General features: G+C 37.6%; 3 protein-coding genes across 5 annotated transcripts; 1 reads left to right on the top strand and 2 right to left on the bottom strand.

Annotated features, from left to right (window-relative positions):
• The first annotated feature begins 1160 nt into the window (after positions 1-1160).
• Positions 1161-6425, top strand: LOC117989658 (uncharacterized). The gene is made up of 4 exons (XM_034977051.2): positions 1161-1296; positions 2491-2652; positions 4203-4341; positions 6211-6425. The coding sequence occupies exons 1-4, from the start codon at positions 1210-1212 to the stop codon at positions 6366-6368; spliced, it is 546 nt and encodes a 181-aa protein (XP_034832942.2). The 5' UTR covers positions 1161-1209; the 3' UTR covers positions 6369-6425.
• Positions 6426-6834: 409 nt separating this feature from the next.
• On the bottom strand, positions 6835-9365 carry LOC138403386 (uncharacterized). The gene is made up of 4 exons (XM_069503730.1): positions 9202-9365; positions 8679-8843; positions 7968-8160; positions 6835-7675 (listed from the first exon to the last, which is right to left on the bottom strand). Exons 1-4 carry the CDS (start codon positions 9202-9204, stop codon positions 7140-7142), a joined length of 897 nt encoding a protein of 298 aa, XP_069359831.1. The 5' UTR covers positions 9205-9365; the 3' UTR covers positions 6835-7139.
• A 2330-nt stretch (positions 9366-11695) lies between these two features.
• LOC117989743 (uncharacterized) lies at positions 11696-25405 on the bottom strand. Of its 3 annotated transcripts, XM_069503717.1 has the most exons (6): positions 25213-25405; positions 23230-23397; positions 22455-22596; positions 16144-16235; positions 14052-14217; positions 11696-12771 (listed from the first exon to the last, which is right to left on the bottom strand). In XM_069503717.1, the coding sequence occupies exons 1-6, from the start codon at positions 25297-25299 to the stop codon at positions 12635-12637; spliced, it is 792 nt and encodes a 263-aa protein (XP_069359818.1). In that variant the 5' UTR covers positions 25300-25405; the 3' UTR covers positions 11696-12634. The 3 variants fall into 3 exon arrangements, with proteins under 3 accessions (XP_069359818.1, XP_069359819.1, XP_034833045.2); XM_069503718.1 differs by lacking the exons at positions 22455-22596; positions 23230-23397; positions 25213-25405 and adding an exon at positions 16878-17562 and having other exon boundaries at positions 16144-16323; XM_034977154.2 differs by lacking the exons at positions 11696-12771; positions 14052-14217; positions 16144-16235 and adding an exon at positions 20808-21740 and having other exon boundaries at positions 25213-25399.
• Between the last annotated feature and the right edge of the window lie 312 nt (positions 25406-25717).

Genomic DNA, 25717 nt, shown 5'->3' with positions numbered 1-25717 from the left:
TGTCTGTCTGTCACGAAACCTATAGGGTACTTCCCGTTGACCTAGAATTATGAAATTTGGCAGATAGGTAAGTCTTATATCACGCGTAAGGGGAAAAATTCGAAAACCGCAAGTGGTTATATGTATCACAAAAAATAATTAAAATGTGATCATGACAAATAATTAATATTTTCAACTTTCAAAGTAAGATTAAGTAATATACCAATTGGGGTATCATATGAAAGGGACCTGTACATTCTAAAACAGATTTTTATTTATTTTGATGCACGAGGTACAGTTTTTGATTTATCGTGCAAAATGTCGAAAAAATACGACTGTAGTACGGAACCCTCGGTGCGCGAGTCTGACTCGCACTTGGCCAGTTTTTTATATTATATACCTACCCAATAACTTATAAGTATACCATTTACCTATAAGGTAAATTGTACAAAATATACAAACGTAAACAAGTGTGAATTTTAATTTTTTTTTCCTACCTTTTCATATTAATATTGGGGTAGCGTGCCCCAAGCAATCAAAAAAAAGTTTGCTTCTCCTTTAAATACTAACATTACTAACCAATATATCTGAAATTTTGTAAAATCCTTGTAAAATTAATATTTGTGACTGTTACGGTTTCAGGTATCTGTAAAAATGTACTTATAAAATGGGCTCAAAGATTTATATACAAATGTTAGGTTATGTTCCGTGTTACTTTGAAAATACACATTTTTACGCAAATTCGGCAAACCATAGACACAGATATTTGTTTCACAGATTTTTATTTATTTTTATGCATCATAGTTTTTGAATTATCGTGCAAAATGTCGAAAAATTACGACTGTAGTACGAAACCTTCGGTGCGCGAGCCTGACTCGCACTTGGCCGGTTTTTTCTATTAGGACTAATGTCTTTAGACCTAAATTCATAAGAACGTTTCATATCTATTTATTTTGGACTAGGTAGGTACTTACCTACTTAGTTTACTGTCGGTCGTTTATGAATTAAGAATTACTTAAGTACTTGTGCAAAGTTATAAGTTTACATTATTATACCCATCCTCAGTCTTCCAAAATAATAATTATGTTTATATCTGGACTATGAATTATTGAAAAATTAAAATGGGCGTTCATCACTCAATTAAATAGATTATCCTAGTATCTCCCATTCTGTAAGGTCATTCGATCCAGTTCAGTTGATCAAAAAGTGTTGTTTTCATTACTCGTGAAAATGTATTGTGAACTACCAAAACTTACGAGGTGCTGCTTCTGCATGCCTCTAAGACGAGGCCTTCTGATTTTCGGATATCTAAACATAGTAAGTAGGTACTGCGAATAAGCCTCTAAGTATTATTAATTTTTTCTCTATTTTTAGTGGTTCGTATTCTTATTCAATAATGTTTTTGATTGGTAGATCATACTTCAGAGGTGGTCCTATTTTAGTTTGGTGAAGATGAATGAATATCTTCGGAGATGGAGAACAGAATTCCTTAAGTAAAATAAATTAGTACTTCTATATATATAAAATTCAAAGTCCTGACTGACTGACTGACATATATATCTACGCACAGCCTAAACCGCTGGTCCTAAAAGACATGAAATTTGGAGGGTCTATTCTTTGTAAAGAGTAGGTATCCACTAAGAAAGGATTTTCCGAAATTCTATCCCTAAGTGGGTTAAATCGGGGATGGAAATTTGTATGCAAGTCCGTCATTTTTCAAGTTATTTGCATGAAAATTGGTATTTGGGTTCTCGGTCACAAATTAAGAAATACGTGTTTCAGGATTTTTTTAAATTCGCCCATAAGGGTGGTAAAATAGGGGATAAAAGTTTGTATGGGAAAGTTTTAATTATTGATATTATCAACTTGAAATTTGGAAAGTAGGTTTTTTCTTGAGGTTAGGTGTCAGCTAAGAAACTAAACACTACAAACAGCTAAAGGAATGAAATGGGGGTTGGAAGGTTATATTATGTGTTATTCGGTGCTGTTCAGGGTGCGCGTCCTTATGTTATAACGTTTGTTTCTGAAAAAAAACGCCATTTGTTTCTTGTAGGCCACGCGGGCGAAGCCGCGAGCAGAAGCTAGTCTTATTATAAATGCGAAAGTGTGTTTGTTTGTTGGTTTGTCCTTCAATCACATCGCTACGGAGCAACGGATTGACCTGATCTTTGCATGGGTATACCTAATCAATACCTACCTAACCAACGCTTTTTATCCCGGAAAACCAAAGAGTTCCCACGGGATTGTTAAAAACCATCCACGCGGGCGAAGCCGCGCGCTAGTCGGTCATAAATTAAATTATTTTTTACTATTAAAGTCAAAGTCAAAGTCAAATGATTTATTTAAAGTAGGTACCTAATAAATTAGTCTTTTTGATGGTCGGTTGTTGGATTTGTAAGATGATATAGTGGTGATAATTATTACGCAAACTTAAAACTAAAGCTACGAGGGCTCCAAACGCGCCCAGGTGTTCGATAACCATATCGAAGTAGTTTTTTTTACTTGTTGCAGTTGTACTCAGCACTCAGCGTGCTGTTCCTCAGCATCAGTTTCCATCTGGATGAGCAGACAATCGCCTTTCTCGACATCGATTTATTTGACATATACATATATGACATTCTTTATTGTATTGACATGGTTTTCAACATGGTTTTGATTTATGCAGCGCATAGGGTAGGTTTTTCACAAACCATTCTGGCTCAGTGATGTAGCCATAAGAGCGGGGTGACACGATGCGTTACATAGAAATATCTGTGGCATGTCACACGATGCGCTCCGGCACCGCACCGGACTAGCAAGAGACGAGTTTAACGGTGAAATCTTTGCGGTGCGGCGCCGCAACGCATCGTGTGCCCCCAGTCTAAGTGGGACATCTTGATTTCCATTCTCAGGTCAATGTCAATACCACGGGTCAATACCCATAATATTATAAATGCGAAAGTGTGTTTGTTTTTTAGTTTGTCCTTCAATCACCTCGCAACGCAACCGATCGACGTGATTTTTGCGTGGATATAGTAAGTAGTTAAAGACCTTGAGAGTGACATAGGCTACTTTTTATAACAGAAAATCAAAGAGTTCCCACGGGATTTTTAAAACCTAAATCCATGCGGACGAAGTCGCGGGCATCAGCTAGTGGTAATATATATTTTCAGACACCAATTATATACCTACCCAATAACTTATAAGTTATATGGGCGTCTTCTAAGCAAACACGCTCCCTCTGGGTACATCTACTATAAAATATAGATTAGGTACTATCATTACCCAAATTATAAATGTGGAAGTGTGTTTGTTTGTTTGTTCGTTTGTTGGTTTGTCGTCGAAACGGAGCAACAGATTAAACGTGATTTTTGGCATGGGTATAGTAAGTAGTAACAGACATGGAGAGTGACATCGGCTACTTTTTATCCCGGAAAATGAAAGAGTTTTTTAAAACCAAGGGATTTTTAAAACCTAAACCCACGCGAACGAAGTTGCGAGCATCAGCTAGTAAAATAATAAATTTAAAAAATCCAAGCTAGGTAGGTACCTACGTATAAAGTTTCGAATTAGGTATCACAATCACATCCATCTGGTCTGGAATCGAATTTCTATCATTTATTTATAAAAGATAAATAATGTCATTTAGCATTGAATAATATTCTAGTGTTTCGTCTAAAGAGCCGTAATAAATCGGTCAAGTGCGAGTCAGATTCGCACACGAAGGGTTCCGTACCGATCGTACATGAAATAACATTTTTTGTTTTTTTTTTAAATTTTCAAGGCCGCAATCTTGAAATTTTTATTATTTGGTGTTGTAGCGGCAATAGAAATACACATGCTGTGAAAATTTCGACTCTAGATCTATTTTGATAAAACTTACCGTTTTCGAGAAAAATTAAAAAAATCTCAAATTTTGACCTTTGACCCTGAATAACTTTTGTAGCACACATAATAGGATCGATGGGGATTTTGAAAACTTTATTTGTAATGGTAAACCCAGTGGCGTGCAGCTCATAGAGGCATAAACGCACTGCTTACCCTCATTGTAATAAATCAATGCTTATTTTTCATTATAACCGGCCGTAAAATAAGTTCATACCTAAATGCATACCCTGGCTTGAACTCCTGTGCACGCCACTGGGTAAACCCCAGCACTCCACCAATATTTGGGTCTGTGGGAGTTAAATTGTTATTTGACCACTATTTTTGTCTAAATTGACCGAGTTTTTCCTTTATTTCAGCAAATTGTCAGATGTCTCAAAGTTTTCTACTACTACACGATGACCATGTTATTTGTGCTGATCATTCTGATGATATATTTCATTTTTTCAAAACCTGATAATGTTATTGACTATGTGATGTCGTCCTTCGTTAAATGTTGTAAGTATTATCTGCAATGTAAATGATAATTGAAAACTATACCTACTAGCTAGCACGAGCACCAAGATCGGGAGCCGCAGCAGAAACAGCTGAAAGCGGCAAGCGGCGCAAATATGCCTCTCTTATCGAGAGTTACATTTTTGTTCCATTTGCCGTGGAAACCCTGGGGCCATGGAGTCTTAGTGCTAAAAGAAATTTACGAGACATTTTACCAGCGTGGAAATGCAGCCAGTATTTTGGCACTATTCCACGCGGGCATGATTTGTACAGTTAGCTAAGACTAGCTTTAAGTTTTATTGTAATACTAGCTGACCCGGCGAACTTCGTTCCGCCTAACAGTCGATTCAAATTTTTTTTTTTAAATATCAATTCACTATCAGAAATTCTAAAATCCCCACGATTTAGGACTTCAGTACTTTGCAGCATCAGGATTGAGGAGTGAGGATCCGAAGTTCAATGATGTAGCCTATGCTTGGTACCTAAAATAATTTTGCATCATCCGCAGTTCCTGAAACATTATAGTTTAGGAGTGCTGTACCCTACATCATCAGGGTTGAGGAGTTGAGACTTGAAGTCTGAGAATAAAGTCGTTGCTTGGTACCTACCTACAATATGAATTCACTATGAACATTTCCTGAATCTTGATAACTCAGGCGGGCAGTAACCCTGCAGCATCAGGATTAAGGAGTCGAATCCAGAATTTTTTATGTGACCACCACGAAAACTTTTTTTGTTGATTTAAAAAAAAATTTTGCAAATCGGTCCAGAAACCTCGAAAAAATCGATGCAGAAAAAAGAACCACCTCCTTTTTGACAGTCGGTTAAAAACCAATGACCTTGAAATATTTACGGAACAATTTTTAAAGTATCCTCTTTCTAACAAAAAAAGAATGAATGAAATCGGACTACGCGTTAATGAATTACAACTCAGTATACATTTTAACTTTCATCCCCTCTCCTACGGGAACCATGCTGAATTTCGGGATAAAAGTATCCTATATTCTTCCTCATAGTATGACCTCAAATCGTACCAAGTTTCATTGGAATCCATTCAGTAGTTTCAGCGTGATGCGCGGCCGTGATACAGACAGACAGACAGACAGACAGACAGACAGACAGACAGACAGACAGACAGACAGACAAAAATGAAAAAAATTACAGTTTTGGGTTCAGTATCGATTATAGAGTGCCCTCGAAAAAAATTTTTCAAAATATCTTCAATGTACAGAATTTGACCTGTTACAGTTTTATTATAAGTATTGATTTTCATTTAAAAAAATTGTACCTACTTACTGGGTTAAATCCAAATCTGTTCAGGCATTTTAGAAGTTATGGTAGAATAATGAACCTCACATAATATAATATGAATGCTGAAAACATTCTCTTTCTTTTGGGCAGGCGTGTAAAAATCTCAAGATTTAATTAGGTACCTAAAGTATTGATTTTCATTAAATTTTAAAAATAGCAAAAATCTTCTTATTTGAAAGGAAAAGTATTTTTGTTTTTACAAGTGATGTATCTGTAAAAATGCTCTACACAATCAACGTACGTATGTGGTACCTACTTCGATTTTATTAAACTTTAAACTAAGCGAGTTCATAAGGGCCACAACGTTTTTGTTAAGTTTTAAATAAAGTAGGTTATTTAAGTTTAAGTCAGTTAGTTGTATATAGTAAAAAGTATGTAATAGGTAATAAGTAGATATAAATAATTTAAGTTAACTTAGCTATCGCATTAGGTTAGCCTGTAATGATAGTTTTAAGCTGTCAAATAAATAAATTTAAAAAATAAATTAATTCGTTTTTAACTTTAATTAGTTATTCTTTCGATTATTCCGTAGGTACTAATCTATTTTCGTTATTTTTTCAGGTTTATACATCTACCTAATCATTTTGGTGAGAAGTCTTTTAGAAAAACTAGAAAATTCGTCTGGCCTTACATATGAAAATCAGCTCCAGGAAATCATCGCTGGTGAAATAAAGGATGGCAACACGGTTTACCCGAGCTTACCTGCTGGAACTGAATAGGTTTTCACATCTTTACTTATTATTTTTTAATAAATGAAACTTGATCCGGTCGTTTTACTACAATAACCTTATTTCAATTGAGCACTAAACTACCCTGAACCAATTACAATAAATAATAACCTATGATATCGTCTAAAAATATATCTACAAATACAAACCATTTAACTACGCACGACGCTTAATGATATATGTAAGTAATAAATATACATATATGTATAGTGATGTAACGAATGTCATATTTTGGACATTCGCGGATGCGAATGCGAATGCGAATGCGAATATTCAGTTTTTGTTTGAATTTGCAGAGGAGAACTGTTGAAGGTCAATAATTATTGGCACATTAAATCCGAAAGTTAGAGAAAAGTAATCATATAATTAATACTTAATAGTTTTCTAATCATAAATTCATTTACAGGAGGCACCTATATCTATGTCGAAAACAAAAAGAGATTAAAACAGAAAGAGATCGTGATAATTAATAATAATTTACTGATGCTGATGATATAATACAATTAAACTTGCCTTGATGCTTGACTGTGATCTGAAATTATGATAACTGACAATTCAGACTCTGCAAATACGCGTGGCGATACGGTTTTGCCGATAAAACAAGGCCAATTTGGAAATTATAAATTTCTAAATTGACTAATCCAAAAATTGAACCCTGGGCTTCGCAGTTTCCACTTATAAGGCCTGAGGCACTAGAATACCAACTTTACGCAGAAAGGCACCAGAAGACACAACACAATTACGCCAGAAAAGTCATCAACTTTATTGTGTTGATGTCCCAGGAGATACAATGTTGTGGTATTGAGTAGCAGTGACCATCTTCCTATCTTCGTCATTATTTCTGTTTTGTGCCTTATCATATATGATAACGTCAGAGTTTCCTGCTGGCTGTGAATTGTCGTCTTTGATACTGGTGTTTATACCACTGTGTACGGTGACGTCAGAGTTTTGTATGGACTGTGGATTTTCGTCTGTCTCCTTGTTTGTGTTATCATGTACGTCAGAGTTTCCTGCCCGCTGTGAATTGTCTTCTTTGATACTGGTGTTTATACTATCGTGTACGGTGACGTCAGAGTTTTGTATGGACTGTGGATTTTCGTCTTTCTCCTTGTTTGTGTTATCAAGTACGTCAGAGTTTCCTACAGGACGTAAATTGATGTCTTTTTTCCTCTTTTTTATGTTATCATAAACGATTATATCAGGATTTTCTACAGAATATTCTGAGTGATATTCCTCCTCATTGTCACCCAGGGTTGCCACCAAGCTTCGCACGCATACCAGTACGTAGTATTTCCATACTGAAACGATTGAAGAGAATTTTAAATAATTAGGTATATGATTAGCGAGCAAATGAATAGATAATATATGTAGGCCATGTCTATCGCGGGACCAATGGCTGATGAACCCCTAAGGTTGAAATTTCAAAAATCCTTTCTTAGCGGATGCCTACGTCATAATAACTATCTGCGTGCCAAATTTCAGTCCGATCCGTCCAGTAGTTTGAGCTGTGCGTTGATAGATCAGTCAGTCAGTCAGTCACTCACCTTTTCCTTTTATATATTTAGATTCATTGTTTCATTGGTTACTTACATATTTCTACAACCGCTACAACTGCAGAACTAAGCAAAATAATCCATAAAATCCGATAATCATCATAATGTTGGATATTATTTTCGTACAATCTAAGCATAGCCAATGGTATATACAGCCCTGCCAGGATGCCTTCCAATACCATCGATATTATAAGGTAGCCGTTGTACACCTCCAACATACATCTGCTTTTCTGAAAAGAAAAAGAAAATAGGTACAATAAAGTACAATTTTTTTTACATAATCCTATCTAAATAAAGACTACGGTCGTCTTAATAAACGCTGAAATATTATAGTAAAACTGTTTTTCTGTCGCTTGGTATATTTTAATGTTGCAATATATTTATATTTATGAACTATGACAGATTAGATTAGGGGGTCACAACAAATTTGGTAACCATCATCTAGTACTTACTTTTTATACCATCACCAGCCATATCCATATCATGTAATTTTTGGTAACGATAACACGTCTTTCAGGCGCCATAAATACTTATGTCAACCAGTCAGGTCCGTCAGAGTAGCATATTTTTCTGCAGAGTTGCCCTCTACCCTCTGAATCCGACAAAATCTATATCGGTGATGGTTACCAAACTTGTGACCCGCCGGACCAGATAGACTGACAACAAAGTGATCCTATAAGGGTTCCTTTTTTCCTTTTGTTTTACTAACTAAAAATTATTATTGGTGTATAAAGAATATGATTAATACCTTATGTAGTCCCGCCACTAACATAACGTGGAAAATAAAATAGAGAAGTAATAGGACCAGATTGAAAAATAAAAAGAAAAACTCGTTCGCTTGAAACGACGACGCTTCGTAGAATACATCCTGCAGTCGGTACAGCCTGGACAGGGCGCTCAAATAAATCGTTACCTGAAACATATAAAAAACCAGTCAAGTGCCAGTCGTCTCGCAGACGAAGGGTTCAATACCATCGTACAAGAAATAATAATAATATCTTTTTTTTTTTTCTTCTAGGAGGAGGAAAAATTCCTAATGGACTTCTGTCTATCGACAGGGTGTGTCCGGCTCGCACGGACTAAAAAGACCTCCCCCTCCCCCGAGATCAGCACGGAACCGTGTAACATTACTTCGTGCTGACCCTCTGGTTGCTCTAGTCTCTCCTTTTTTTTTCTCGTCGAGTCGTCTCGCAGACGAAGGGTTCAGTACCATCGTACAAGAAATAATAATAGTATCTGCGAATGGGTTGATCCCAGTCGGCCTCGCTCACCATCTCAGGCGACTGGGGTTCCGTGGCAGTTCGCTCAGGATGCAAAAAGCGGTCTTGCTGGACTCGGCTAGGATAGTCCGCCGATTTCTCAACCTGTCGCCCTGACCCCCGGTCGTTTGGTCTCCCTGCCGGGGTGTAATCCTCCGCCCGGTACAAATATGTATTTATGTAATGTGTATGTAGGTTTATTTATTTTTGTGTACATATGTAAGTATATTATATTTCTTTTGGCTTTTATATGTATCTATTTTGTACACGGGCGTGAGAGCAAATAATATACGATAATAATAATTTATTTATTTAATAACTCAGTACAGTTCATTTCTCTGGAATCCTGACCCCTAAACTAGAAAATCCCGTGTCTTAGGGGCCAAATACTACTAATACCTACTAACTTTTTCTGATGTAACCACAAAACAGGGTTTTCGCCCCTAATTTGTAGGGCCACGTGGTACACATAATAATCATCGTAGCAAAAAACATGTGGCATGTCAACACCTTGCTTGAATGTCGTATGTATATGTCGTAACCATAAACTATGCAAATATTAGGTGTAAATGTGAAAGTGTGGTTGTCGGTCTGTCTGCTAGCTTTACAGACACAACATGCGTCCCGGTGAAAGATATAAAACTTGCTCCTGGAGTTCACAGGAGATTTTTAAATTACCCAAATCCACACGGACGAAGTCGCGGGCTTTATCTAATATCCCAATGACGCACAGTACTATTGCGTCAGTGTAAGACAGACTGCTGCGGCATGTTGCATTGTCGCATCTTGTCGCTTATGCGTAAAACCGCCTTTAGTATTTACTTACCATGACTGCTTTAGAATAGGTAAATTGGTAAACTTACCAGGGAAATATAGCCCCATATTAATAGCCCAGCTCTTAAAGGCACACAAAAACAACAATTTTTTACTCTTGAACTCATTTTGTAGGTAGACTGAAAATCACTTTTTACATTTAGAAACTACTTGCTAATTCTCTCAATAACTTATTTTAGAAAAACAAATATAAATATAAATTATTTATTATAAGTACACAGTTTAAACACTAGTGTTAGTTAAGTGTTAGGATTTCAACAGTTACACAGCAAAGTTTATCTATGTATTCGCTTAAATAGCTTTGAAAAATTTGTTAGTTAATTTCATCATTATTTAGAAGATTTCACGATTTAGATTACGTATCTCACTCATATTTAATCACATATAGAAAAGGGCACTTAAACCGGGGCGAGAATATAATAATTATTAGAAGTAAGTAGGTACCAAATATTTTTTTTTAATTATAAAAAATCACACTGTTAACTAGGATCTTTACGTAAATTAGAACACTTATATCTGTACCGTGAATTACTTTAAACTGACTTATAAGATGACCTATGTTCAGATAAAAATAATATAATATCTACTTCAGAGAAACCCAAACAACTTATATATTTTATACTTACTAGCTTTATGCTCGCGACTTCGTCCGCGTGGACTACATAAATTTCAAACCCTCATATAACCCACTTAGGGGTAGAATTTCGAAAAACATTTTCTTAGTGGATACCTATTCCTTACAAAGAACACACAACAATGCATTGTAGCCAATAGTGAGCGTGTGTCAACCAATCAGAGGTCATTGCGATTGTAATTTATAGCTGTCATTCTACCGCAATAGAGCCCCCAGAGCTCTATTGCGATAGAATGACAGCTACAATGTCACGATCGCAATAGCCCTGTGGCCCTACCGCGGTTGTTTGACAGCTACAATGTCACGATCGCAATCATCTCTGATTGGTTAATGCTCGCTCACTATTGGCCACAATGCATTGTTGCAACAAGAATCGCACAAATTCAGCCAATCAGAACAATTGAGATTGTAATAATGATTGATGCAGGTTTTAGACAATCGCCCTACTGATTGGTTGACGCTCGCTCACTATAGGCTACAATGCATTGTTGCAACAAGAATAGCACTAATTCAGCCAATCACAACAATTGAGATTGTAATAATGATTGATGCAGGTTTCCCGCAATCGAGGTGCAGGTGAACGATTCGGTGTCTCCATACATTCAGAACGCGATACCCAGAGAGATGCTGGTTCAAATCCTGCCGGAGCTAATAATTACAGTAATAGACTCTGATTTTATCTAACTCATTTATTCATTTATCACTAGATCTTCGCAGAGTTCAAAAGTACAAAATTTAAATTTCTTTGAAATACGTGTTCGAGAGAGAGCCGGAGCGTGCCAGACACTTGTTATTTTATAAAAGCTGAAAGTTTATGCGCTGGCTCTTAGTCCATGTGACCACCAATTTTATTACATCGATGGCCGCTAAGTATCACGTGAGTCCACTAATTTTTTGGATATTTTGACTTTTAATGGATTTGATAACTAAAATATAGTAAAAAGACATTATTTATCAGCCTAGGCCTAGGTCACAAATCGAAGATAATAATCAACAAGTACTGGTACAAGTTGAGCTCTTTACGATAATAGTTTTATCTTTGACACGCTCTCCTGTAAAATTAGAATTATAATTTACTTAATATACGTAGGAGCTGTCGATAATATAATTGGGTATTTTACTACCTACTTTTATTTTGATAAATATTATTACTTTATTATAAACTACGATGAAAATAATGACGTACGCTGAAAAAAATATTAAAATTCAACAAAGATTTACAAAGTGCATTTTAATTTTGGAGTGGGAGTGTCTTCTATCCCTTTCTCGCAAAACGAAAATTGGTATGAAACCGCATGAAGCTACTATGGCATTTCTCAAAATGACGTCATAATTCTATATTGCTATCTCTGTCTAATCAGAAATATTTAAATGCTTATAACTTTTTTATTATTTGATCGATTTAATTAGTTTTTTCAGTTTTCGTCATTATTTTTATCCTAGTTTATAATAAAGTAATAAAAAAACCGGCCAAGTGCGAGTCAGGCTCGCGCAATGAGGGTTCTGTACTACAGTCGTATTTTTTCGACATTTTGCACGATAATTCAAAAACTATGATGCATAAAAATAAATAAAAATCTGTTTTAGAATGTACAGGGGAAGACCTTTTATATGATACCCCATTTGATATAGTTATCTCACTTCGAAAGTTGAAAATACTAATTATTAGTTCATGACCACAATAAATTTTTTTTTGTCTGATCTAACTCTAAATTCACGGTTTTCAGATTTTTCCCTAATGTCTGCTCTAAGACCTACCTACCTGCCAAAATTCATGATTCTAGGTCAACGGGAAGTACCCTGTAGGTTTCTTGATAGACAGACGGACAACAAAGTGATCCTATAAGGGTTCCGTTTTTCCTTTTGAGGTACGGAACCCTAAAAATTGGAGTCAAATACCCAATTTTTGAAACCGGGTGAAGACACAAACACATCACACTAATTAAGATTAGGTAGGTACGAATTATTGTAGTGCTTCTAGAAAGGGTTGTGGCCAGTTTGTAAGGGTGTGTCCACCACTATCTCCGAAGCATGGTTGACGTAGCAGAGGCGACTGTGCTGCCTGATCTTCAGCAGCTCGCTCCGTATCAGCAACAGGAGGTATACTTGGATTCCTGCGAAATATGGAAATATTAGTAAAGTTCCATCCATCCGGCTTATTTTTAGGGTTCCGTACCTCAAAAAGAATAACGGAACTCTTATAGGATCACTTCGTTGTCACTCATACTTATGTGACGTTTTGTCGGTCTCTACAACAGAGACAACGCTCTACGAATCAGCTAAGTATCTCTTTCTAAAGGTCGATGCACAAAATTCCTGCCGAGTAGGTACTGTACCTACTGGCCTACACCGCAGAGAACGAAGCCCAGTAAAATGATGTAATAGGGTACGATCAGTAGCAACCGGTAGGTAGGTAAGGAAATATTGTACATCGACCTTTAGAAAGAGGTTTCGGCTTTGTAGAACGTTGTCTCTGTCACTCATACCTATGTGACGTTTTGTCGGTCTCAACGACAGAGACAACGCTTAACGAAACCGCTATTTCTTTCTAAAGGTCGATGTACACATTAACTGCAGGCAGAGGCGTATTAAATGTCAAGAGCGCCCTAGGCAAGCACCTCATAGGTGCCTCTCTAATATGGCTGATATTAAAAAAAAACCCGGCCAAGTGCGAGTCAGGCTCGCGCAATGAGGGTTCCGTACTACAGTCGTATTTTTTCGACATTTTGCACGATAATTCAAAAACTATGAAGCATAAAAATAAATAAAAATCTGTTTTAGAATGTACAGGTGAAGACCTTTCATATGATACCACACTTGATATAGTCACTCACTTCGAAAATTGAAAATACTAATTATTAGTTCATGACCACAATTTAATTTTTTTGTGTGATCTAACCCTAAATTCACGGTTTTCAGATTTTTCCCCAAATGTCAGCTATAAGATCTATCTACCTGCCAAATTTCATGATTCTAGGTCAACGGGAAGTACCCTGTAGGTTTCTTGACAGACAGACGGACGGACAGACAAACAGACAACAAAGTGATCCTATAAAGGTTCCGTTTTTCCTTTTGAGGTACGGAACCCTAAAAATTACTAACTTCGAAAGAACGAGGAATCGTCGCTGTTTCGTCGCATTGCATCGCTGTTAGTTGGTGATTATATTTATTTATGTGAACGAATGAAGAACATCACGTCATGACACTGTGCTATATTAAAAAAGAGGCAATTTCGGTCACTCCAAGATAATATTACTTATTAGGGATAATTAGTTAGGCCAAGTAATGGAACTTTACATGATCACCTGCGCCCCTTTGTAACCTCGCGCCCCTAGGCACGTGCCTAGTTTGCCTTAGGGATAATCCGTCTCTGCCTGCAGGGTACTGTACTGACCTACACCGCTGAGAACGAAGCCCAGTAAAACGATGTAATACGACCAGTAAAAGCAATGGGTGCAAGTGTTGATGGAGCTCAGCCATAGCACGAAGAACGTGACGAGGGAGGCGAGGGTGGTGGTTATGCCGTAGTAGTAGTATGCCCGCATCAATTGTGTCTTTTTCTGAAATTAAATCAAAATCAAATATTTTAGCATTTAAACTATCGTGAGTGATTTCCATTCCATTAAAGCGGCTACACACGACCCTAAAATCACTGGCAATATCGGGACAGCGGTGGGGAGGACCCTAGATCGTATCATAAATCGCCTGGTGTGTAGGCAAATCGTACCCGATTTTTTTCGTCCCTAAATCGCTACGGGCGAGCTCACGATTCAGGGACGATTATCGGCTCAGGGAGCGTTGTCAGGACGTGTGTAGCGAAATCAGGACTGATTTTTGCGCAGTCTGCGCTCGAGCGCTGCGGCGATACGACGTGCTTGCGGTTACTATTGTCGCCGCGGGCGATACGACGTGCTTACGGCTACTATTTTTTATTTCGAAAATATGGCGAAGGAAAATGAGCGAGAAGCGTGTTTGAAAGTGTGAAAAGTTTCTGAAATCATCTGCTTCTAAATGTCTCATGACGTTCATGTGGCTTAATTCATGGCGTTTCATTAACCAGTTTAAAAACTGATCCTCCTTTTTCGTCTCTGGTTAGGTGGCACCGTAGTAAGTGCCAAGACAATTCCTATTTTCTGCTGTTTTGAGAGCGTCGGCGGCATTTCGGAAAAACGAGCAGTCTGTAGCACGGTCGGTTACGTACTGACAGGCAAGGACGTGTGTAGAGTAGAGACAATTTTATCGCCGATTCAGCCCCGATTTCACTGTCTCGATATCGCCAGTGATTTTAGGGTCGTGTGTAGCCGCTTTTATACATGTCTCAGTGGACACTGACAGTTGGCCTTGTCCACAAGTTCAAAGTCGCTCAGCGTGCATTAGAGCGAGCTATGTTGGGTGTCTCTCTGAGGGACAAAATCCGCAACGAAGGCATCCGTCGGAGAACCAAGGTGACTGACATAGCTCAACGAATTAGCCAGCTGAAGTGTCCTGGGCAGGCCACGTCTGCCGCAGAACCGATGGCCGCTGGGGCAGACGTGTTCTGGAGTGGAGACCGCGTATCGGCAAGCGCAGTGTGGGACGACCTCCAACCCGCTGGACTGACGACCTTAAGAAGATAGCGGGAAGTGGGTGGATAAGGAAGGCAGAGGATCGTCTGTGGTGGTGCGCTCTAGGGAAGGCCTATGTCCAGCAGTGGACGTAAACAGGCTGATTGTTTGATTGATTGATACATATCTCAAACCCGGCTTTACTTTAGCCCGACTAGTTTTGAACCCATCCGGGGTCCTTTTCCAAAGGACTCAGTTCGCGCACGATTCGCGGTTGAGACTAGCTTAACTTACTTAAGCTTCCAGAAGACAATATATTGGAGATGTCTCTCAACAAGTTCAAAGTTTTCATAAAACGTAAACTTGTTGAAAAATTCTATTACAATGTAAAGGATTATTTAAATGATAAGAAAGGTTGGGAATTAGTTGCTTATCAGTTTTGTGTTAGTTCTAATAAGTTTAAGTGATTTTGTAAAGTGGTGATAAAAAGAATACCCGGCTAAGTTTGTTGTAGGCTCTTCTCAGACCTGGGCGCGTTTGGAACCCTCGTAGCTTTAGTTTTAAGTACGTATTAATTATTACCACTATATTATCATCTTACAAATAAAAATTTTACCTATTCCGAATAAATAATTTGAGTTTGAGTTTGAGTTTGACTACGCGCCGCGCTCCGCACAGCCCGCTGTGAGGGTGGCTGAGGTGAGGCGGGTAGCAGCACGTGCGGTGCGTAGTCTCAACCACGACGCGTGCGCGAACTGAGTCCTTTTGAAAAAAACCGGCCAAATGCTATTAGGAAAAGGAAAATATGAAAAAAAAAGACTGAAGATATATATGTAGATACCTATGACAAAACTTAGTGGCACTATTTCTTGCATAGCGCACGGTGGTGAACCACAAATAAGTGTAGACGTGCACGTGCTAGGTGATGATTGAGTTACGTACCATATGTGCTCCAACCAGAAGAACAATGTTAAAGATGATTTCAGACACGTATAGCACGGCGGCGAACCATACATGGGTGTAGACGTGTACCCCTCTGAACATCATCATCGTGTGGTTGGTAAAGTAGGTTCCTTTATACGCTACCAAAATCTCTATTGCCACAACAAATATTGAAAACACCTGTAAAAAATAGGAAAAATAATGGGCAGAAATTCAACTTCACTTACGACAAATTATTTCACAACAAAAATTCACTTATTCACGTTACACATCTGTTTGGGTCACACAAAGAAAATTCAATCTCAATAGTACGCATACAAAAAGTTTTTCATGAGAAGAAAAAATCGTAAAATGTTGGCGGGTGACAGGGGAAAATGCTTTATTGTCATTGGTGGACTCAAAAGTCACGCAATCAAGACAATGTGCGGAATAAGGGTACCGAACGGGCGTGGGCCGACTTTTATGCTAAGCTTGGCGATCGCGGGTGTCCGGCTATTAGGAATCTATAGGTGGTGGTCTGTGGGGTCACAGAAACTCATATACCATGTGCCAAATTTAGACTTAATCGGTTCAGTAAATTCGGAGCAAATTGGCTACGGCAGATGAACAAACAAACAGAAAGATACCCGAGTGATCATATCTATAAGGAGAAAATACCCAAAACTTTCAATTGATTAATTAGCATAATCGAAACTCGTTTAACAGAATTGTTTACATGTACTAGGAATACATACCAAATTAAGGTACCCAAAAACGAGAACGCCATGTCTTAACGGTACACAGCAGCAGCATCGCTTGCATTCCGGTATTTCCAAACGCATATTTTATTTTACGACCAGACTTTATATTTGGTAAAACTTTTCCTTGTTTTCAAACAAAATTAAAAGTACATTCAGATTCTGCTATAATTTTATTTTGATGAATTCGAATTAGATTATTATTTAATATTGATCTTTGTAAACTTTTCGTTGAGTTAAATCTTCCTTTTAAATTATTGTTCTTATTTATAAAACTTTCAAAAGTTTCTATTATTGGAATATCTAGTTTCTTTGAAATTATCTCCTCCTTTTTAATCTTTTTGGTTATAATATCTGGAATCTTTTGAAATTCGTTCTTTGTAATTAATTCTAATGGAATAAACTTTGAAAAGTTCCCATTTCTTTGAAACTGTCTTATTCTTTCCGATCTTCTTGGCTATTACTGAAATTAACTTTCCTTAACAATGCAAACTTTAAAAAGTTTTTTTCTAGTTTTCCTGCAATTAACTTCTCTATCGAATTTTAAATTCAAGAAAGTTCTTTCATAGGTATGTTTGTTAATTCGAGATCGTCGTAGTAATGACACAAGCACTATTATTTCCTAAATTTATTCCACTTATGACTCTTAAAACTGCTCCTGACTTCACAATCCTTAAGGACCATCTACTCTGGAATAATGGATCTTACTATTAAAGTTTAAACGCATACTGTAACCTTACGACTACGATAGGATATCCTATACCTACCTCATTTTTAACTGAATTGAATTCAGTTCTTGTAGGGACGTGGTCTTTTGCCACATGTATACAACGACTCTCTGAGACTCGTTTGATGCATGTGTCCATTATGTGCGGGGTCCAACGTTGCGCTTACAGATCGCCATTGGGACCCCAAGGTCTATAGGTTTTCGATGGAAAAAAGTATGAACGGAGCTTCGGTTTGACATAAAATCAGAAATTAGGAGATCTGTAGAAGAACTAGAGTAACTATAGACATGAGGGTTGTAATGGCGGCCGGAAAGCGCTGAGTTGGCAGACCCCTCATAGAGTGAGTGACAGATGCATCAAACGCGTTGTAGGGAACCGTGGGATAAGCATATAGGCGGCGCAACACCACGGCCCTACAAGAACGGAATATAGTTAGGAATGAAGTATTGTAGGCAGTGGCGTGCACAGGAGTTCAAGACAGGGTATGCATTTAGGTATGAACTTATTTTACGGCAGGTTATAATGAAAAATAAGCATTAATTTCTCACAATGAGGGTAAGCAGTGCGTTTATGCTTCTATGAGCTGCACGCCACTGATTGTAGGTAAGTGCACTCGATTCGATTGAGCTTGTGGAACAAGAGATCTATGTCCAGCTGTGGATGTCTATCAGTTGACGATGACTTTTATTTTTATTTTTTACTAGATGATGCCCACGAGTTCGTCTGCGTGGATTTAGGTTTATAAAAAATCCTGTGGGAACTCTTCAATTTTCCGGGATAAAACGTAGCCTATGTCCTTTTCCGGGATGCAAGCTATCTCTCTACCAAATTTGACGGTTGAGCCGTGAAAAGCTAGCAGACAGACACACTTTCGCATTTATAATATTAAGTATGGAATAATAGTATGGATAGTATGGATTTGTACCAGAAACATTTGCAATACAGAGAACAAAGAAAGTAAGATGATGATGATACTTGAGTCAATTCTTCCGATACTTGAAAACATTTTTGTGTTATATCGTGTAGCAATGTCGTATATTGTAAAGCACGCTAACAGAATTATCTTATTGTCAGCGCGGAAATACGACGTTGTGGACGCTTTGTGAGGTAATGTCTGTGGACGCGGGACGCCTACGCAATAAGTCATCATCATCATCATCAACCGATAGACGTCCACTGCTGGACATAGGTCTCTTGTAAGGACTTCCACACGCCACAGTTCTGCGCCGCCTGTATACAGCGGCTTCATGCGACTCGTCTGATGTCGTCCGTTCACCTAGTGGGAGGTCTTCCAACACTCCGTCTTCCGGTGCGAGGTTGCCATTCCAGCATCTTGAGACCCCAACATCTATAGGTTTTACTTGCGTTGAGCTATGTCGATTACTCTAGTTCTCCTACGGATCTCCAATACGCAATAAGTGGCTAACTACAAATAGTATGCTTACAAAAAACTGTCAGCATTTCAGTTATCTTACTCTTTCCACTTTCTACGTCCACGCGCAATATTTTGAGGGATGGTTCAGAATCGATAGCATAATCGATCTAAGTATGATTTTTTTTCTTTTATTCATAACAAAAAATTGGAAAAGAAAAAGAGAAGAGGTGGACAGGGTAGCACTTATCTTTATAAAAGAGATCTCAAGATATTAATATATGTCATTCTGCCTCTAAATACACAGCGTGTTTTTTAACTTCCAGACAGTATTGGGAAATCCGAAACCATAGGAGGTACAGGAAAAACTCTCTTAGGAACCATTTGCTCTTTTGTTGTGAGAACAATTTTAACATAGTCAAATTTTTGGTCTAGCGTGAGTTGTCCATAAAAATACACAAAATTGGCATTTTTTTTAAAAAAGCTAAAAAAGACTCAGTTTCATGTAAGGATCATTTCATTGTAGTTAGGTATAGGAAGAAAAAATCGCCAACAAAACCAACAAAATAATGTTCCGTTCTAAGAACCGTTTAGTTGCTGCGCTATTATGGGGAGATCTTGATAAAAATCGCGTGTGAACTCTTTAATTTTCTGGGATAAAAAGTAGCCTATGTCAAAAATTACGTCGATCCGTTGTTCCGTTGCGACGTGATTGAAGGAACAAACCAACAAACTAACAAACAAACACACGATATGGGTTATACCTAGTGATAGTAATCAAACAATTTGTAACAAAGACAGCTTTATTTTAAAAATTACATCTAATTATGTACATTTCTTAAGCTAGTGACGATTGTGCACTTATAGTATAACCTGAATCCTGGATCATAAATTAACGAGCTGACGAACAAAACAGCATAAAATAGGTACACTTTTCATCAAAAATTTTTTTTTCTTTAATCCGAATATTTTTAGCCAATTGAAAACAATTCTGAACTAATGTCCAAGCAAAACGGCCTAAACTCTACTTTGTTAGAGTTCAAAGTTCGTAATTTCGATCAAAACGGTACAATCACAGGAAAGTTTCGACAGTTTTAATTTAATTTTTGCTCTTCCTGTACAATTTTATTTCATGGAATTGCACCGTTTTGTTCTCCAGCTCGTCAACTATTATGGCCCGATCCAAATATAGTGTCATTAATACCCAACGACTTCTACCGTTACGAACTCTACTACGCATAAGATGGATCATTCCGAACAAAAATCGTGTTCTTTAAAACTATAATAGGTATGTCCCACTAATCTCAAACGAAACTATGTTTGCGAATTCGAATGTATTTGCAAAACGTGTTTATGACAGAGTAAAGTATGAAACTTGCAAGGACCTGTACCCGTAGTACAAGATTTTACGTCTCACCAAACCAAACCAAATTCGAGAGTCGAAATACTTCCGCGTCACAGTAAACTGGATCTTAAAAGCATTTTATTAAAGCTCAAGTTTGTCTACACTTCTACAGCCACCGCTCCAAGCGGAAACATTGCGAAATTAAAATCAGTGGCATTGAATATTTGACTTCAATTCAAGGCTCTTTAGGTCCATTTTACTTTGATGTTATTGTGTTTCGACTCTCGAATTCTAGCAACGTTTGGTAAGACGTAAAATCCTGTACTACGGGTACAGTATAGTGCGTAGTAGGTATTTAAAGGTACCTAAAGGTATTATTATTTATAAACTATTTATGAGATTCACTTAAAATTAATAGATTAGGTAACTCAACTAATCTTTGGTAACAAAACCTAGTCATATTTTTTTTAGCAAAATAGAACTTTTTTTCTTTTTTTCTAATAACTTATTTAATTCAGGCTTTTTAAATAAATAGTATATGCCCGCGACTTCGTCCGCGTGGACTACAGAAATTTCAAACCCCTATTTCAACCTCTTAGGGGTTGAATTTTCAAAAATCCTTTATTAGCTGATGTCTGCGTCATAATAGCTACTGTATGCTACAGTAGTTTGAACCGTGCGTTGATAGATCAGTCAGTCAGTCACCTTTTCCTTATATTATATTTACATTACATTTTACTCACACATGGTCATCGAAAGACTGCGGACAACGACCTGCATCTCTTTTTATTACTTTTGCACATTCTTGTATTACCGGTCTCGCAACAATCTTTATTATTACGAGTAGGTATAAGAGGAGAAATGAAGACAGATGTCTGATACGATATTATCAAAACAGATACCTACAAATAGCTGATACCCGCGACTTCGTCTGCGTGGATGTAGGTTTTTATAAATCCCGTGAAAACTCTTTCATTTTCCGGTATAAAAAGTAGCCTATGGACGTTAACTATACCCATGCAAGAAAATCACGTTAATCCGTTGCCCCGTTGCGAGGTAATTGAAGGACAAACCAACAAAAATAAACCAACAAACACAGACACTACAACTAATAGCGAACGGACACGCGCTGTGATTGGCTGAGATATTTTCGCGCCATTCAAAAATATAATTTCTGCGCAGGTACATCGGAGTCATTTATAAAAGTGGTAGTACTGTAATGTTTTTTGTTGAAGATCAGTCTTTTCTTTTTTACGCAGTTTCCACAGGCACAACAGTGGTAGGATAGACAGTGTTTGGTCCCTTAATAATTTCGCCATTGACAAACTGGTGTAGCTGATTCTCGTACGTATGGCCGGACATTTCCAACTTCTTCAGAAGACTTCGTACCAGAACTATTAGGTAAACGTGTATGCCTGGAAAACAGAAGAAATCAAGTTAATGTTGCATTCTCATCCATTTCCAACCTATGTTTAAAATTTCAAGCCTCGTGCAAACATCGTTACGTTAGTTTAAAATCGATTAAAATCTGAATAGCAAAACAAACAAACAGACAGACCGACAAGAAAGCGAGTCAAAAATTCCTCTTTTCCCTCCAACTAAGCTTGTGCTAGGAGTAGGCACGACAATTATAGTGCAACGAGAGAGGTTCGAACCGGCAACCTTTCGGAATTCAGTCCGCTCCTCAACCGTTGAGCTATTGAGTCTCAACGGTGGGTGCTTTTTCCTGCATGGTTAGCAGTGGGAGGGCGGGCGGTGCATTTCGCTCCGGTGGCGGGGCGAAACGTGCGTCGAGTGTATTTTGGGATTTTTGTGGTGCTGCGTGGTGGTGGTGCGTATTGCTTGCCTAGCGGCTGCTTTTTCCTGCATAGTTAGCAGTGGGAGGGCGGGCGGTGCATTTCGCATGCTGCACGTTGCATCATACAGATTCGACCTGTTTCAGCGGATTATAGCAAATTAAGCTTTTGGTTCATTATATTGAGGCTCTGTTGACTAGTTACCACCGTCCCGACTCCCAGCAAAATCCTGCCGCCAAGCGATTTAGCGTTCCAGTACGCTGCCGAATCAAGATCCTCAAGAGGGATACAAGATAAAGGAGAGAAAGGATTATTAAAATTAAAAGATCTTACATAATCCAGCGAAGAACACAGGGAATAGTTCGAGCTCCCAGTAGAAAGGCCTCTGAGAGGCCACAATGATTTCCATGATGATCACAACAGCCAACGTGCACAGCGCATAGTAGTAGAACACTCTGAGGAGGATTATTATTTGCTGAAACAAGAGTAAAGAGTAAACTTAGAGCCTTACTCACAACCTTGAATGGGAAGCTGGAAGAAATCTGTTTAGAGATAAGCATTTCCAATGTAACTTAACTTATTATTACTTTGTAACTACAATATATAATATATAGAGAAGATGTACCAAACATCTTCTCTATATATACAAAACCGGCCAAGTGCGAGTCAGGTTCGCGCAACAAGGGTTCCGTACTACAGTCGTATTTTTTCGACATTTTGCACGATAATTCAAAAACTATGATACATAAAAATAAATAAAAATCTGTTTTAGAATGCACAGGTGAAGACCTTTCATATGATACCCCACTCGATATATACCTACTAATCTTACTTCGAAAATTGAAAATACTAATTATTAGTTCATGACCAAAATTTAATTTTTTTTGGGTCATATAACCACAAATTCACGGTTTTCAGCTTTTTCCTCGAATGTCTGCCTAACCTACGTACCTGCCAAATTTCATGATTCTAATTTCTAGGTCACCGGGAAGTACCCTGTAGATTTCTTGACAGACCGACAGACAGACATACAACAAAGTGATCCTATAAGGGTTCCGTTTTTCTTTTGAGGTACGGAACCCTAAAAAATCGTCAGGGGGTTGCTTACTCTGTGAGCTCCGTACAGTAAGATGGCGCTGAAAATGATATCAGCACAGTATAAAACGAGGCAGACCCAGTTGTCCATATCGCCGGACACGCCGTGGAACACCACCGTCAGCCCATAGTTGTGGTGCACTGCATAACTAAACACTCCCACCATGAAACCTGCAAATAGCTGTAACAAAAAAAATTGTATCTATATATTATATAAAATTCAAAGTCCTGACTAACTGACTGAGTTTTTAAATCAACGCACAGCCTAAACTGCTGGTCCTAGAGACATAAAATTTGGAGGGTGTATTTTTTGTAAAGAGTAGATGTCCACTAAGAAAGGCTTTTTCGGAATTCCACCCCTAAGGGGGTTACCTATGGCACCTCATTGGCACCGATCCCAAAAAATATTATTATGGAACTATATTAACTCTTGTATATACATAATATATTCGGTAATAAATTAAATTATTTTTCAATTTTTAGTGTTTGTGTATCGAAGTCGGTTTTTATTTTTTTTTGTAAAAAAAAATTATTTCACAATTTTTAGTGGTCCCATGGAATTATGCTATGACTGGTTAAAAATCTACTGTTTACTAAGCTATTACACTGATCGCGAGCAATTTACTCTTATCCGTTGAGGAGTTCCAGTATCTATCTTCGAAGATGTTCATCAGATCTTCACCAAATTTAAATGGGACCAACTTTGAAGTATACCCTTTCAAACAAAAAAAGAATTTTCAAAATCGGTCCAGGCGTCTTCGAGTAATCGGGGAACATACATAAAAAATAAAAAAAAATAAAAATTAAAAAAAAAGATTCCGACGATTTGAGAACCTCCTCCTTTTTTTGAAGCCGGTTAAAAATGGTTATTACACTTAAAACCAACAAAGGACGTGGATTTTACGTATTTTGGAGGACCCTCTATTTAATAATCACTGAGAAATAATTTATTTTTGATGTAGTCAAATACCCAATTGTATCCCTTGATACGGAGGCTGGCGAAGTCTTAAACAGTAGGCTATCACCGCTATTCCTATCACGTTCCTCATGAAATGCATCTAAATAAGATAAAAATTAAGATAGGCCAAGTGCGAGTCAGGTTCGCGCAATGAGGGTTCCGTACTACCACAGTTTAACGAATACTACAGTCGTATTTATTCGACACTTTGCACGATAACTCAAAAATTATGACACATAAAAATAAATAAAAATCTATTTTAGAATGCACAAGTGAAGACCTCTCATATTTCCCACTTGATATAGTTATCTTACTTCGAAAATTGAAAATACTAATTATTGGTTTATGACCACAATTTAATTTTTTTTTGTGATGCAACCACAAATTTACGGTTTTCATTTTTTCCCAAATGTCAGCCTTCCTACCTGCCAAATTTCATGATTCTAGGTCAACGGGAAGTACCCTGTAGGTTTCTTGACAGACCGACAGACAGACAGACAACAAAGTGATCCGATAAGGGTTCCGTTTTTCCTTTTGAGGTACGGAACCCAAAAAAGGTGTGATAGCTTAGTGGTTAGGACGTCCGCCACGTAATCAGAGGACGGGAGTTCGATCCCGAGCACGCACCTCAAACTTTTCGGAGCTATGTAATTTTTAAGTAACAAGATAAGTAGATATATCACTTGCTTTAACAGTGAAAGAAAATATCGAGAGGAAACCTTCATGCCTGAGAGTTCTCCATAATGTTCTCAAAGGTGTGTGAAGTCTGCCAATCCACACTTGGCCAGCGTGGTATACTATGGCCAAAACCCTTCTCATTCTGAGAGGAGATCCGTGCTCTCAAGTGAACCGGCGCGGCGATGGGTTGATCATCGCAAAATGCTAATAACGCAGTCCAGACTCCAGACACATAAATGTTACTATTGACCTCGAATCTTCCTACGATAAAACTAACTATATAAACTCTAAAGTATCTAATGACCAGTAATACAAGATGAATACAACGAACAGTAGGTATAGAAGTAGGTATATACTCACTATATTTAGATATCCAAAAATCAATATCCCTCTTCTCAGAGGCAAACAAAAACAGCATCGTCCGAATTCCGGTATTTCACAAAACATGTTTACGAAAAAAAAAATTAAACGCCGCGAATTTAAATTGCAAAATTGAGACGTCCACTCAGTATGAGACTTGGATTGGTCTGTACTCTATTACCCGTGGTATGTATATTTGTATCGCTTATAATATATTGATAACAATATTATATTATATATCGTGAGCTGCATTCGTTTGTAATTATCAGCTGGGAAATACATGTTTGTTTCCTTTTTTTGCTTTTCGAGATTATGGTTCTGTGAAATCTTTTGATAGGAGAAAAAAAAAATAGAAAACAAATTCGTCAAAATATTTTTAAACAACATCCATAATTAGCTACTATAAATGCAAAAGTGTGTCTGTCTGACTGAATACTTTTTCTCGACCTACTGATTTTGACGATACGTAGCTTACATCCTGGAGATGTACATAAACATGACAGAT

Source organism: Maniola hyperantus, chromosome 16, assembly GCF_902806685.2.
Source record: "Maniola hyperantus chromosome 16, iAphHyp1.2, whole genome shotgun sequence".
Lineage (NCBI taxonomy): Eukaryota > Metazoa > Arthropoda > Insecta > Lepidoptera > Nymphalidae > Maniola > Maniola hyperantus.
The sequence above is the reverse complement of the archived record's forward strand: the minus strand, read 5'-3'. Positions and strand labels throughout refer to the sequence as shown.

Coding starts and splice junctions, on each gene's coding strand:
- LOC117989658 (XM_034977051.2), top strand. CDS start 1,210: ATGTATTGTGAACTACCAAAACTTACGAGGTGCTGCTTCTGCATGCCT. Junction 1,297..2,490: donor TTTTCGGATATCTAAACATA/GTAAGTAGGTAC, acceptor TACTTGTTGCAG/TTGTACTCAGCACTCAGCGT. Junction 2,653..4,202: donor TGATTTATGCAGCGCATAGG/GTAGGTTTTTCA, acceptor CCTTTATTTCAG/CAAATTGTCAGATGTCTCAA.
- LOC117989743 (XM_069503717.1), bottom strand. CDS start 25,299: ATGTTTTGTGAAATACCGGAATTCGGACGATGCTGTTTTTGTTTGCCT. Junction 16,236..22,454: donor TGTGTTCTTCGCTGGATTAT/GTAAGATCTTTT, acceptor TGATGTTCAGAG/GGGTACACGTCTACACCCAT. Junction 12,772..14,051: donor CTTCGTTCTCAGCGGTGTAG/GTCAGTACAGTA, acceptor CATATTTCGCAG/GAATCCAAGTATACCTCCTG.
- LOC138403386 (XM_069503730.1), bottom strand. Junction 8,161..8,678: donor TAGTGGCGGGACTACATAAG/GTATTAATCATA, acceptor TTTTCTTTTCAG/AAAAGCAGATGTATGTTGGA. Junction 7,676..7,967: donor TGTAGCGGTTGTAGAAATAT/GTAAGTAACCAA, acceptor CAATCGTTTCAG/TATGGAAATACTACGTACTG.